Source organism: Pyxicephalus adspersus, chromosome 6 (genome assembly GCF_032062135.1).
Source record: "Pyxicephalus adspersus chromosome 6, UCB_Pads_2.0, whole genome shotgun sequence".
NCBI lineage: Eukaryota > Metazoa > Chordata > Amphibia > Anura > Pyxicephalidae > Pyxicephalus > Pyxicephalus adspersus.
Genome location: NC_092863.1, coordinates 66,017,017 through 66,033,023, shown reverse-complemented (window position 1 = coordinate 66,033,023; position 16,007 = coordinate 66,017,017). Strand labels below are relative to the sequence as shown.

General features: G+C 35.8%; 1 protein-coding gene across 1 annotated transcript in view; it reads right to left on the bottom strand.

The window, feature by feature from the left end:
* EPB41L4A (erythrocyte membrane protein band 4.1 like 4A) overlaps nt 1–16,007 on the bottom strand; it is a 130,291-nt gene that overhangs the window by 48,658 nt on the left and 65,626 nt on the right. Inside the window, exons 6-7 of the mRNA XM_072413950.1 lie at nt 15,404–15,524; nt 9,567–9,618 (exon numbers count right to left, since the gene is read on the bottom strand). Of these exons, the coding sequence (XP_072270051.1) occupies nt 9,567–9,618; nt 15,404–15,524 (173 nt within the window). The remainder of the gene's footprint in view (nt 1–9,566; nt 9,619–15,403; nt 15,525–16,007) is intronic.

Sequence of the window (16,007 nt, the reverse complement as noted above, 5' to 3'; positions counted from 1 at the left end):
CCACTGCAACATTTTTATCCCCTACTATTTACTTTGGACGAACAAGTGAAAAAATCCAACATGAGAATCTCCTTAATAATGGAATTTCTTTTACTTTTTTAGTGTCGGCTCAGTAAACATTGTTTACATATGAGACCAAATAATACGGGGCTTTTCTAGTGGTTAGTAATTTAACCAAGTTAGCATTTCTTTGTGTAGGTTAAAACCCATGAACAAACAACAGACATCCGTATGGAAGTTTTGTGATATATTCACCATGACAGCTCAAGGAGCTTCTCACTGGCAACATGTGCACTGTTAGGTGTGAAGCTCTTCAACTGCCAGAAAAAAGTGCAATTTTACAGAGGTCAGTGATGTCTGCTACAAATATTTCTGACTCACACACACACACAGATGCACTGAAGAATGGTAAAAAAAAATGTATACCAATTTATATGAGATGAATTTGATATGAGACCATTACAAATCCTTAAACTTGTCAAAATCTAAAAAGTTTTTAAAGAGTGTAGAAGGATCAGATTTTTATTTGCAGGTGATGTCCCCTCTCCACCTATTTTTAACTGAAAATCACTCCAATAAAGATACATTTTCCTAGTTGTCCATCTTCTAGGGGCAAATACACTCTCTACCCCCTTTTCATGGAGGGGAGGAGTGGCAAGGTTGCTGTCCTTAACACTTACTGGAAGTTATTATTATTAACAAGATAAGACAGCAAAATAAGTAAAGCTAGCAGATAGAGTTGGGCCCAGCAGTAAGCAAAATCTAGATCCTGCCATAGTGCAAATGTTCCTTGCCTAACTATGCTGTCTGGTAGGACAGCCTGGATCACTCCACATTATAACAGTTCTACCTGTATGTCCCTGTGGTTTAAATCATTGTTTCTGTACCTTCATATGTTTCCAAACTCACTCCAGTTGCCTTTTTTTAAGTCAGAAAATGTTTGATTTATTTTACATTCATTACATAGACCATAGTTCATAACAGTCCGACAATGCAATAACAGAAACCAGCATAGTCTATTCTACATTAAAATATTTATCATTGTATTGTATATCTAGCTCGATTTACTGTGCTTTTATTGTACACTAGCAATATATAATTGTTACCAAGTCCAATTATTGCTTTTTTTGTACCCTTCACAGAAGCTATGTCGAGTAATTAAAGCACCATTATTAGTCAGATAGACTTGGGCCTTTGACACGCATGAATTCAATGCTTTATTATTCACAGCATTTAGTGATGGCTTAAGAAATCTATCTCAATTTTTTACGCAGTTCAATAAAAAACCAAAGTCCTGCCCCTTTCCCCTTGAATGTTATCCTCTTGCATATCATAAATCTAGAGATTATTTGCATCATTGTCACATTAAAAAGTCAGTGTGAAATCAGGATTCCTAATCGGCACACTTGTTCCAGGTCAGTGCCACAGAATGGATTGAAGCCACTGAATCGCCATGATAGCCAGACCAATGTAATTTCTTCCAGAAAAACATGATTTATGCACCTGAAAATCCAGCAATAAAATATAAAAGTGCATACAAGCATACATGAACTCATATTCTGAAAACGTGAAGCTGCATGAGACTTGATGTGAACTAAACATTTAATAAAGCAATCGAGAACAACGAGAAGATAGAAAGTGCAGGAATCCATAGCAACCAAAGAGCTATAAACCAGCCTTTAAAGGCGATTGGTTTATTAAATGCAAATATGCCATGGCTGTTCACTATGCACACATTATAATCCAAAGACTATATAACCGGATAATACACAGGAGAAAAACAACACATTGTGGCTGATAAGGTTAACTATCCACAGGCAGATATTAAAATATAACTGTCAAGTGTAAAAAAATGCAAGCCCGTGGAATATAACCAGTGTAATAGAATTAAGCGTTTTTTTAATTTATTCCATCTATACCTTTATTAATAGTATTATGATTTTTTTACTTGGAGAAAACTGAATGATTTTTAATGTTGCATATATTAGGCAGCATGTGGGTATATGTGATAACAAGCACTTTTATCTCTAAAGTTCTCTGCAGTGAACTCCTGTAAGGCGATGCTTGAATTTGTTGCTTTCTGTACCCTAATGAAAGGTATTGATTTAACAAGGTGTTTTGTTCCCTGCAGCAGCAAGTGGCATCTGCTTCAACTCCCATCTTACAATGCATGCAGAAACAGTGTCAAATATGTGGATTTCTGTGCTGCCTAAATTCTATTATGATTCTAATCCACTGATTGAAGGAAACGTTTTATGTTCATATTATGCACCATAATTAACTGCATTAAATTAAAAAAAATAAAACTTTGTTCAAAGAATATGGAGAATGGTTTATTTTCTTTAGTAGTGGTCTTCCTAAAAAACTGAAGAACGTTTTTTGTCACAACAATTATCTAAATTTTATATCCTTACGGACTTACGTTATTCTTTTGTTTGGTTGCTGGTCATGCAGTTATGGCTGATAACAATGCTCCTGATTATGTGTACAGCTTGTAATATGCTGCATACAAACCAGAGTTTCTCAACCACGGTTCTGTGAAACTCAAGGGTTCCTTTCAGGGGTTCCTTGAGCAATGAGCAATATGTGCCTCTCGGGACAATTTAAGTGGCACTAATGGTCTTTTTTGCTATTTGTAAGAATGCCATTCTTTTCATTGCCAACCATACTAACATACTATGAGCTGTGGATAAAGTAATTATAGTCAGGGGTTCCCTGAGAACCTGAAAGTTTTTTCAGGGGTTCTAATCAAGCTAAAAAGGTAGAGAAAGACTGATATGTACAGTTTAGTACTGTCTACCCTCTTTACACTGCAGTTCAGTGATATGTATACACGTCAGATGATTCTCCCAAAAAGGCCGAACAAACATTTTTGGGGTTTAGTTGTACTTAAGAGAAAAACATCTATTTGAAGATTTGAGAACAAAAAAACAACTTGTTTCTGAACATTTGTTCCAATTAAGGGTTCTTTTCATTACTGTCATTATAACATTTAGTTCTGTCCAGTGTACATTGAGATTAAGCTGTACATAATCCATGAAAAAATGCAAGTTTTCTGAGTTTTCAGACAAACTGTTGCTATGCTCTTTAAAGCATATATCATAATAAAGCAAACAAGATGTTCTTGTAAACATATTACATTGAGCCTATATGGTTTATTTCCCAAGATGAACAGAGAAAAGATTACTTGGAAATAAAAAGTAATAACACTTCTGCATAAAGAAAGTATAAAAGCTTCTTTTGTTAAACCTTAAACTCATGAATTTATGAATCTACAGCTGCAAAATTCATGCTTGCACAATAAATAATCCATATCTTTGGGGGAAACAAATAGAAAACTGCATGAAAAATATAAAAAGGGAAAGGAGTATACAATTTAAGAGAATTCAGCTGGTGAAAAATATTTGTTTTGATATTCAAAAGTTAACTTGTACTTACTGGGTTACCTTGTGATAAAAATGATAACTTGTCAATCATATCTTGCTTATTTCTGTGGCTAGCACATGAGAATGGTAAACCGTAAAATTTTCTACCTGAATGTGAATGTTACAGCAGAAATAAAATAGGAATGTGTTGTGAATGGGAACACACAGCATCTTCTGAAATTCTATTTCTCATTGCAATATTCCAATCTTCTTTCAAATGTAGAACACAGCTGACTGGACACAATGGAGAATAAAATAAAAATGGCAAGAAACGCAGAAGCATGCTAAAAGTTATGCTGCTGCTAAGACTTAATCTAGAAGGTGGTCAGCATAGGACATGTTCGTGCTTTCAGATGCATGAATAGATGAATGGATACAAAAATCAAGGTTTTGTTGTCATGGTTTTGTTTTAGGAGATACAAAGACAAATCTCTGAAGCGGTATTGCTCTCTTAGCGTAGTGCACCTATCCTTGATCTTACAAGATCTTTGGCTCTATTGTTTTCAGAAATATACTTATTTTGGTAGACACTCCAACCTCATTATATGTTGCCCTATCCCTAACCCTGTCACTAAGACCTGAACCATGTGGTGCCTTTGGCACTATACAGCCTCCTGTCAGAATGTTCTCAGTCCGATCCACACATGTGTACTGCAATCTCTATTCAATATTATCAAAACATGATAGCTAAAATCTCCATAAAATTTAATGAATATTCTGGCACCCATGCACTGTGATAGAAGCCTGTGTGGCATTGAGACAAAGACATGGCTTTGCTGACTGTGCTGTCAGTGGTGTTTGGGGCACAAGGAGAAGTCATATACCACTGAAAATCATTTTGTCTGCTGTATATTTAACTTGTTTTCCTTGAATTCAGCTTTATTATACTACCAACAACAAGTATATGCTATACATGATGCACTGTAGTTTAGATGTATTTCTCAATGTGTGCCATTTAAAAATATTGGCACTGCATTGTAGCTGCATGCAATGCTCTGCAGTGCACATGAGGATGCATAAGCCAAATTTAAGTCCATCCTACCAGCCACTGGACCTACTGTAGACATTATGAACCTGTGAGCTCAGAACCTGTCAGTCAGGGGTTATTTCAAGTCTGGCAGCAGCTGGTGTATCAACTGCTTGACCTCACTATAGTGAGCTTTTTCTTTATGACAGACATTGGTCAGGGCAGCAACTGACAACCTTTTTTCTTTTAATCATATAAACTTTTATTGAATTTTTCATTCTTAATATTACAAATAAAACCAAAAAGGGCAAACAAACAACAGAGAACCATCTACATCTAAATGAGAACACTTCGGGTGACAAAGCAGCAACGAAAAACAAAATAAGTGTGCTCACACAAACTAATAATTTCTGCATTTACAGGTGTTTAAATAAGCCCAGTCATGACTAGTAAGTCATAACAATGAGCTTCCCTAGAACTTTTTCATTGTGTGTGGAACTGTAAATAAGGGAGCTTATTATCATTATTTATGCTTTGTTCTCTACCTAGCCATACATCTGACACTGCTAAGAGTAATGGGAACCTGCTATAGTGTGTAAACATATCGGACAAACAGAAATGCACCTTCATAGAACCTACTACAAGCAAGTTTGTTAAAGGGAAATATTTAATATTTTTTTATGTTTGGTTTTATATATACATACTGTATATAAAAAGGGGTAGATCCAGGAAAGACCAGCTACAATCTGTAATTTCATTCTATAACAGCTGCACTAAAATAGACATTAAACACAGGGAGGCCACCTTGAAATTTTTGCAAGGTTAGCCTATGAAGTCTGGGTAATCGAGAGTACTCCTGATCTGCACATGTGTTCTGGGTCAGTGGCTCTGAGAATACTGAAGCCATGAAATCAGAATAACATCAGCACATGTTTTTAGGGCTCATTTCCCTCCTTCCCTGTGAGTGTCCACATTTCACATTGCATATTATCGTGCACTAAGGTTGTGACCACTATTTTCGTGAGAACACTGCAATCGACTATCATTTGTTAACTTGTGGTGCAGTGAAATGTGCTCCAAAGAGTGCCATAAAGAATAAATGGTATCACATGCAGCATTACCATGCAGCTGCAAGAATGTGTGTGTTATCTTTAATTATTACTGTGGGTTATCACAGACACTCTTGCAGTTAATATATGTGAATGTGCCCGGTGGGTTATGGACAGCAGATTGCTACTGACATACTATCTAAATACAGGGGTTTTATGAATTATTAATTTTATGTATTTTATTAACACACTGTATACAATCCTTTGAAACAATATCCAATCTAATATATCAAAATCTGAAACAGTGAAAGAAAATTAAGATATTTTAAAAAACACAACAAAATTAGCAATAATAATACTTCCATCCCCCTGTGTCATTGTTTGTATCTGTCTGTCAACCCCTATTTAATGTACAGCACTGTGTAATATGTAGGCGATGTATAAATACTGTTTATTAATAATAATCCACTAAGAACTGCTGGTGGCAAGTATTGTTCTCCATAAAGTGTCTAGTGAAACTTTTTTTTTAGTTTTGGAAAGAGTGAGGACGAAATAGAACCTATTTTTAATATTGCCTCAAATAGTATCCAGGGTGCACTTTTTTTTTTACCAGACATTAAGAGAGAAAAATCTGTGACTGGGCTCACACTACAAAACACAAATGCACATACATGGGTTTGTGTAATTGGTTGCTATTACTTGTGTTTTTTTCTGCACCCAGAAGGCTGTAAAACTCCCAGGGGGTTCTAACATTTTACTACCCTATCCAAAATATTAGACTGTGTTTTAGGGTGAAAACACTCTGTCCCTGTATCCAAATTGTTAACTTGAGTTGCCACCTCATGAACCTTCAGAGGAACCTCAACAGTTAGGAACCCTTCCTCAAATATGCCATGCAGTCACCAGAGCACATACAAGGGGATACCATTTTAAAATGCAACAAATGATAAAAAATGCTGCACAGACTAAATCTACTTTATAAGAAAAAAATTCCACAATAAAGCTTTATGTAATTGTCAGCAGCAGTAGTAAGACTCTAAAATAAAGCACACTGCCTATCACTGGCATATTGTACAGTTGTCCAGAAATGGGCAGATAACACATAAAGGACAACAGGTTTGTTGGTCATTAATGTTTCCACCAACTCAGCCGGAATTTCATGCTTTCATTTTGTAACCTGAAAAAGGTCAATAGGAACAAGTCATTAGTATGCAATGCTGGTTTGGCACACCCAGTATTGCCAGAGGTCTTCCCAATCATGTGGAAAGAGCTAGCACTGAAAGGGAAAACTGCACAAGTTGGATATGCACATGAAGCATCCATTGCCAAGATCCAAATGTTTATAAAATGACTGAGACTTACATTCACAAAATGGATTAGAGAAAGCAAAACATGATGTCTACAGCAACTGATCAAAGTGGGATTACCCTATTAACTTGCACTATAAAAATGAGACCCGTGATAACATTTGGTGTCTATGGGAACCACTGATACATGGTGCTGTTTACGCAGGGATATGGAACAAAAATAAAAAAAATTCTCCAAAGTAACAAGGTTAATTTTTTAACTGAAAAATGTAGATTGAGAAGTTGTTATTCAGCATAGTAGCTCTGAATAAATTAGCAGTTTTTAATTATAATAAATTCACCTGTTTTGTCTAATTTATAAAACTGGTAACGAAACCTCAAGCAAACTTAACTTTGTCACTCAAACCAGCTAATCGACCTTTTATCTTTCACATTGAAGAATCTGACTGGCTGCAGTGGACTCTTTTCATAGAACAACCAAGTTAATTATTGACTTTATCTGGCATGCCATTAGGTTAGCTACAGAGTCAGGGCCTGGTTAACCCAAATGTGAAACGCTAGACAAGGCCTACACTTGCAAATGAATCTCCTTGCCACAAAAAGATTTAACTAATTTGCATCATCACTCAGCACCTTGATTTCAGTATTTTACCAATAATGCAACTGCAAAGAAATATTTGAAGTGAATAGCCAAATATTTGTTTTTCATTTTGGATGGAGTGGGGAGGGGTTAGAACTTTTGTGTAATTGATGTCTGTATAAGGGAGATTTCCTATTTCTGTTGCTGTTTCTAGGATTGTCACAAAAGAAAAGAAATATTGTGAAAAACATCCAATTATTGTTACATGGTACGGTGACAATATTCTAAGGAAGTATTTCCCTCATGTTGGGGAGGATTATTTTCCCTTGTGTGAGGAGGAGAAGGAAAATCTTCCTTTTGGAATAAAGGTGAAAGAAATTGTATCCCGATAAGAGTTATTTTGGTTCCTTTGTTTATTTAAAAAAAATGCTACAAATATACATTTAGGTGAATTTTTGTTCCTATTTTTACAGTTAAGTAAATCAGGGTGATTTTATGCTATTTTTAGACTAAATAACACTGACATTGTGATCAGCTACACAAAGTTAGGCTGGACATTAACATACCATTGTAGAGTGGTTGAACTTTAATAAAGTTCACCAAGATAAACCTAAATGTCAGTATCTGGCATGGTCCTCTTCAGAAACAATCAACTTGTAAGCCACCAACTATCAGATGGCAGAAAGGTGTGATGAAATGTAATAAGGAATCTTCATATGATACTGAAATGTTCCGGATGTGTCCTCTATAGAATCTGAGGCATGATATCTGCAGAGGTCATCCAGACCATCCCGGATGTTTTCACTGAAGGCTGAAATCTGTTTAAGTTGATACTAAGAGCCTAATTTACACCAAGAGTAGAACAGTTGCCATAACAAGCAAACAAATGTTTTCATTTAACTTTTTAACACACTTTAAAATACCTGGTTTCAAATAACAACCACAGCAATCTTGTTTTACACAGCCAGTTTGAACTTTCTACACATACCAAGATTTCCATATCTATGGTCCTCCTAGCAGCAAATAAATAGTCTCTTCCTAAAAATTAATAAAAGCCTTTGGGTGCTTCTATAATTTGTAATAGATACACAAGTTTACATCACGATTTTACCAGTATGCAAAAGTCACTCTAGGGCCATGTTGTATTAGCATTCCTCCTATAATCTAAAAGGCTGCCCTGGTTTGGCCTTCTCCTGAAGGTAAATTCTCCATTAGCTATCCTTACGCAGGGAAGCTGTTACCAGGGATAGGGTTACTAATATGACATGACCCATGGTAGGAAACACTATCTGAACATCTATTATTTAACCCTGTGTAATGATTATGCTCACTGCTAATAGTAGGATATGTTTAGATCTGTGGTTCAACAATGCTTGTAGGTCTTTTGACCAAATTATGAAAGCCAATAAAACAATGAGGTCCTCCAGCCCTAAAATACACCACTAGGATACATCTAACCCATATTTTCATATCAGGAACCACCACACTTTTCAAATATACTGACTCCTTCAGTGATCTGTAGCTAAAACACATGTGCAATAATTGTCGTTGAAAACGAATGATTAGCGACCGATGGTTAAATAACTGTTGCACGGCGTCAGGCCAACTATACTGATGAATGTTGCTGGAAACGAATGACCGTCCTGGAGGATCCATTTGGAAGACGGTCGTTCGCTATCTATTGTGTGTACAGTCGTGTAGTGATAATCGTTGATCTGTCGTTAATCATTCGTTTTCTAATGACAATTATTGTACGTGTGTACCTAGCCTAAGCCATTGACATAAAAAGCTGCTCAAACTCAATCACTATAAATTACTGTAAAATTAGCGAGCTGCCGAATCCTTACAAAAAAAATGATTTCCCCAGCAAAGAAAAAGGATTGACAAATAAATTGCCCATCTGACATGAAGTTTAGGGGGAAAATATTACTTGTTTTGATTACGCTACTGAAAAAGCTTCTAGTTACAATAAACATTTATATAAAGAGTTGTCTGTCAATATAGGATACAAGCTATGTACGCCTAAGAAATTATTTATCATTATGTTTTCTCACTATCATATTTGCAACAAGACATTAAAGCTTTGAAACATTTTAGGTCTAGGTCTTTGGAAATTTGTATGAGTCAACTATGCATCTTGAACAGCTGGGTAAAAATGCAGATTCATTCTAGAATTACAATGTAATTTATTCCAGCCTGGCTATATTGGTTTCACTTATACTTGAAAGAAAAGCTTACCAATATGTTAATACTTTGTGAAGTTGTGTAACAGAAATGTAGTTTTTCACAGCTAGACAGGAGAATATGGTTTTTCAGTGAATATTGATTTGTTTTTCAGAACTGAACAACTTGGAAATGACTTCAGCTGTTGCAAAGTAACCTGGCAGAAGTGACATGCCTTATCTATCTAAACAAAAAGTGATGAAAAGCCATGCAAAGATTAACCAGTCAGGTATTCCCATAGCAGATAATAACATTTGCAGACACACTCAGGGTGTTACAGCTGTTTACACTTCACACTTTTTATTGTTGCTAATAACAAGACAATCTGGGTCAAGAGCCAAAGAATTTAATGGTGCTAAAAGAGACAGTAGTTGTGGGACGCATCTTTTCAACTGTCATCGTAAAATCAAAAAACCTTTTACTGTCTGATGATATGAGGGTATTTGAGAATATCTAGCAGAATGTGTCAAACAAATCATCAGGGCTCATAACAATATAATGCAGATTTGATTTATTGTGCTATATTTTCGATCAAATACACAAAATCCCTGAATCAGTCAAATAATTGGTATATTCAATTTCACAAGATCATATTTACAGTTATTTCTGCAAAAGGCTGATTAAAGTTTAAAACAGCATAGCATTTTTTTTGTTGACTGATTAACCTTTGTATTGAAAGTAAAAACATTTTTGTGATACTATCAACTATATTAGTAAAATAGATTTGTATTTAGATCAGTTATCAAACAGGTAGATGGATCATCAAATACTTGTAGCACAATGATCATAGGGAGGTATCCTTGAGGAGCTGCAGGGTGTTTTCTATTCATTTGTAATATATATAAAGAAAGAGATTTGGGCTCTTTCTACACCCTACCCACTATGAATCTATACTGTGACTATACAATCTTGGCTATATGTATTATTTGTTAATCATACAAAAATATTTTATTCTGCATTAGCAGGGATCCTAATTTTGAAAAGTTTAGTACAATGGTAGACTAATCTATACGGATCTCAGGAGTCAAGCAAATGATCATCAGCTGTGATTTTTAGGGGCACTGGCTGGCTAAATTTGAAAACCCATGGATAGGTACAGCGTTTTATGACTATTGCATTTGTTTTACAAGTATTTACTAAAAGAATACTTACCTATTTTAATAACCAGACCAAATCAAATCCATCTGTTCCCAGCCACCTCATCCCCATTACATTCATCCCTTTACCAAACACCCAACACCCAACGAAAAATCATCTTCCATTCATGTAACATCCATGCCTGACTATCTCAGTAAAAAAATTATACAGTTGTAACAACTGTAAAATAATTAGCTGATTTGGGTTTATTAGAATGGAGCTGCAAAAGGCTTTACCTTTGAGTGAGATATAATCAAAGTAATATTCTTTTTTGCATGTAGGGAAACATTTTTGAATGCAATATGAAAACAGGCACACTATTGTTAGCATTAATTAGGAAAAAATATGTAACTATAAAGAACAGTATTTCCAAGCAAACTGTAGATTCCCTCTTTCAGGAATGTGGGAGACTGAATGGAAGAGATGGAAAGGTTGTCGATGGTGGGAGTTGTAAAAAGCAATACTCAGTGATGAGGTTTTCACATTTTATAAGTTGTGGCACCTGTTAGCGAAATCCTGAATATAGCAACAAACATTACCAGACGGCTGTCTACGGTACCCATTGTATTCTTATGGCACAAGGTTCTGTGATTGCTTAGAAACCAAAAATGGACTGTGAAATGTAAACCCCTCCCTGTGCATTTACTGAGATACCAATTAAATAGGAGAATTCAAATTTTGCACTAACACAAATACGTGATTCCATTTTACTACAGTTTTTTCAGTGGTACTTTCAATCAAAACATAAATTTATTTTTGGTAGTGAGTAATAACAGAAAACAACAAAGTTCTAATGATTCATTCATTCTGGTACGGCTGCTATTTTACTCATAGTTGCAACCAACCTTATTTCCTTTGTACATGTAGATTTTGTAAACCAACTTGGTAATAACGGCCAGATTCAACATAGTTGTAAATATTCACTGAATGAAAAATACATTTCACTAGCCCTGAGGCACTGTATCTGATTGACAGTTTTTTTTCAGATTGTAAGCCGAAGCACAGACTGTTAACTAGCTACATAATAAAAGCAAGGAGTTGAAATGTCTAGGGCACAAAAAAGTGATAGGCTCTAACCCAAGGTGACTGCACATGAAAGGAAGAGGTGAATCTGAGGTGAACACATAGCTACAGGCAGTAATGGATATTGTGTCAGCCTTCCAATTCTCCTTGTTTAAACTTCTGACAATGGCTGTGATTAGTCAGCATCACACCAGCGTTCAGCCAGCCTGCATGGCACAAGTTCATACAGCTAATTTAAATAAAGAGTAGTGGACTCAACTGAGGCATATCAGAGACACAAAGCAATGTGTACGAAAACAAACCTCAGCATAGATCTTCAAAAAGGAAAGATAAAAAAAAGATCTTTCATGCAGGGGAAAGTGGAAACCAAATCTCAGATTGGCAAGAGTATGTTAAATGAACAAGGATCAAAAATGTGATACCTCTGGGGTCTGGTTTTTCCACATTTTGAGTTTATTCTTCTGGTGTTCTAAGCATTTTTTATTGGTCATTTCCAAATGCTTCTCAGAGTTGTGATTTCCCCAGAAAGGACCTTAGTCCTCCTTAGTAATATATACAAAATGATTTAAAATTCACCTGCCAAACACATTTGTAAGAGGCCATTAACAATAACTAACTATCTAATCTAAAGGTGTATACAGCCATAAGATGATTTCTCCTGAACAGTCTTTGCCAAACCATCATATTACATGTCTGTGGGATTTTTGTAACTCCTAAATCAGTGTTTCTCAATCTTTTAAGCATGGGATAAATCACTTCCAGGTCTTCAGGGAACCCCTGCTATAATCACTATATCACTTACATTGCTTGCCAGTAAAAAGTATGTCCCATTTACAGGTAGCCAAAAAGATCATTGGTGTCAGTTAAATTGACCTGGGAGTCACAATCTGCTCATTGCTCAAGGAACCCCTAGCAACCTCTGGAGGAACCCTGGTTGAGAAACACTGCTCTCCTGGCTGTCCTGACCTAGGGTAAAGATCTACCAGAAAGATTGGATTTTTCTGGCCAATAGTTTCTTCTTTTATTTTTCCTGGCCACCACCAGGAATGTCTTTCTGCATTCCATTGTCCAAGTATTGTAGTTATCATTTTGAGACAGAATAACCAGACAGGTTATCGTGAACAAAAACAACCTGAAACACAACAAAGCCTTACTAAAATCATGGATTTGTTTCTCAAAAAAAGCTCCAGTTAAAAGATGTTGAAATAAATGGATATAATTCAATAAAAGCTAATTAATCCAACATACCTAAGTTTTTTTATGCATTTTTATGTAAATTATAGCAGATTGGCCATATATGCTAAATTTAAAACATGTAATGGGTATAGGGGTACAGTAAGGATATTTCAATATTGATAGAAACCCATGAAATCTCCAGCATTATGATACATATATCACCAAGTCATAGTACTTTTCGTACAATAGTACAAGATTTGCATATAAACAGACCAGTTTTTTAGAATGAATTTTAAAATTAAATTGACCAGAGTGTCCTATTCAATGAGGACTAAAATCCAGATTTTTAGGTTATGCATGCAGTGCCTTGTTCAAATAAGATATTTGATACAACACGAGTATAAGTGCTAACATCAGAAAGGTTTTGTCTATTTTCTGTCAGTAATGTGGAATCCCCATCTCCAGAGCAATAATGATACATTTTTGAGTGATTCATCTCTTGGATGCAGGTTGTTTTATATGTACCAGGATGCTATCAATAGCTGTCAGACTTTACAGGTCATATCAGACTAGCCGGCGTAAAAAAAGGCCATTCAGCTTGACTAGTATTCAATCGGCTTTGAAACAGACTGCTCACAGGACCTTAAAGTAAAACTAAAGTTCCACTTTAAAAGTTTGTGATAAGGCAGGGCTTTATTGCTGAAAGAGACATGCAGTATCCCCTCTGCAATAAGCATTCTTACCTGCCTGACCTTTCACTGGAGCTGTCAAAATGGTTCGTTGTCAGGATACCCAGCAATCCCAGCTTTCCCTTCGGTTGCGGAGAATAAATGAACTTTTGTGCACCTATGATGTCTAAGGATGGCCAAAGATTGCAACTAGGAAGAAGATGGAGGTGCCATGCAACAGAATGGGGACAGGTGTGTAAAACAGGGTTGAGTTCTGCTTTAAATGCATGAACCCCACCTCTAGACTATCATATCAGTGCAAATTTCAAAAGCATTGATCACATATTGTGTTAAAAAAACATAGTTACAGTAAAAAATAATAATATAGTTCAAGCCCTGTAGAAAGTGACTAACTGAAAAAGCTAACAATAAATTCCAACCTAAACAAATGGTGTTAGTTTTTATCCTCTTTTATGGGTTTATGACCAATGGCCTCTCTCCTCATAAACTTGTGTCAACACATTAGTTGTTTTCTATACGTGCTTGGTAAAGACTAATAAATCTAAACCACCATGTCTTCTCTGTGAGAATCATAAAATGACCAAATTAAAACCAGCATGCCACAGTTATATAGTGGTTAATACATGTCAATGCTGCACAGCAGAATATGACAGCCATTGCAGATGAGATTTAATGACAGGGTGAGTTTCATACAGGTTCTTCTTAAGGCATATCTAAACCCAAAAACAGAACTGTAATGTACTCTAGTTTAGTATTTCCGTGACATGGTAGACACATCAATTTTGGATACAGTGGAAAAGGGAAACACCTCTCTCAGATTTTACTGCTATCTAGTACTCTACAAATGAAAACTTACCCCAAAGCAGCCTTTATCAAACAGGGTTTCATGAAATCTGTAGGTTTCTCCTGGGGGTGCTAGGGGTTCCTTAAGCAATGGGTAATTTGTGTCTCTAAGATCAGTTTATCTAGCACAAATGATCTTTTTGGCTATCTGTAAGGGTGACATTGTTCTCACTGGCCTGCAATGTAAGAATGATTCTTTCCACTGACCATCACACTAATGTACTGTGAGCTCTGGATATAGTAATTATTGTAGGGGTTCCCTGAAGACCTGACAATTCCCCCATGTTAAAAAGGTTGAGAAACACTGTTCTAGAGACATGGTTTTACCAGCAAAGGAAGTGAGAGAAAATTTCCCAAAGAAAATAAGGGGAATAACCTTTTTTAAGTATAGTAGAGGAAAGCTAGAAATCCTTACAGAATTTAAATAGTTGTCAGTGTTTCTGATTTTCAAAAACTTTGTCTTTTAAAATTAAAAGAAAACTGCAACTGAAACTTTAATGTAAATCCGATTGGCAGGGAAATATAAATATGGATAGTTGATAAGTGATGATGCTGCCTATATATATATATATATATATATATATACCCATTTTTACCCTAAAGGAACCCTTGAAATGAATTTTGGATCTCGGAAAACCATTGACAATCCTGTTTTGGTGGGAGGAATGGAGTGTTTAAGGTGTTAATAATCCCCCCTTACAGACAGCTTAAACAATCAATAGTGTCTTGCTATTGGTTTTGCCAAGTTGAATTGAACCCTAAACTATGCAGCCACGATCAGATGGGAGGTCAATCAGCCTAACCTCAAGCCCCTTACAACCTCTACAGTAACTCTAATTTAAGCACTCTTCAACAGATTAGGAACGGCTGCTATATAGCTTATTGATGTTACTACATACACTTTCTGAAGCCTACATTCCCTCTTATACCAGAGCCATACATGACAGTTAGACAATAAATTGTTCAGAATGCTAAAGCTCTTACATTAATGTTTTATGTATTCGTTCAATAGCATCTTCCAGGTCTTCTTTCTGGTCAGGCACAAAGCGGTATTCCGACACATATCCCGCAGTGTTTTTAAATGGATCGTAGTCACCAAGTTCAGCTGGAACAGACAGACAATACAATTATTTTTTGAACATTATTCAGCGTTATCATTTCCAGGAAAAACACACACAGCCTGTAGGCCTCTTCAAAGAGCATGTAGCAGAACTGATAATAGGAAATTGGGATGTCTCTATTAGCACCTTTTTTTCACATAAATTCACCTCCGAACAGAAGAGAGAACTGTACAAACAATGCAGCTGCCAATACAACTTGGTGAACAGTAAGTATAAAGCAAAGCCAAAAAAGGCAACAAAACCATAATTTACTAAATTGAGTTTCACTTTAATAACTGCTGTGGAGAAAATAAACGTATACTGTCATTTTGTCTGTAAGGTACATAAGTAATTTTCTGTGCTACAAATAAAGCGAAAGAAAGTGACATGATGATACACCATGTACCTACACAGTAAATCGAAGATGCAATTAATGTGATAGAAAATTGTGCATTTTGAAATGCTGTCTGCAAAAGTTTTAAAATTGA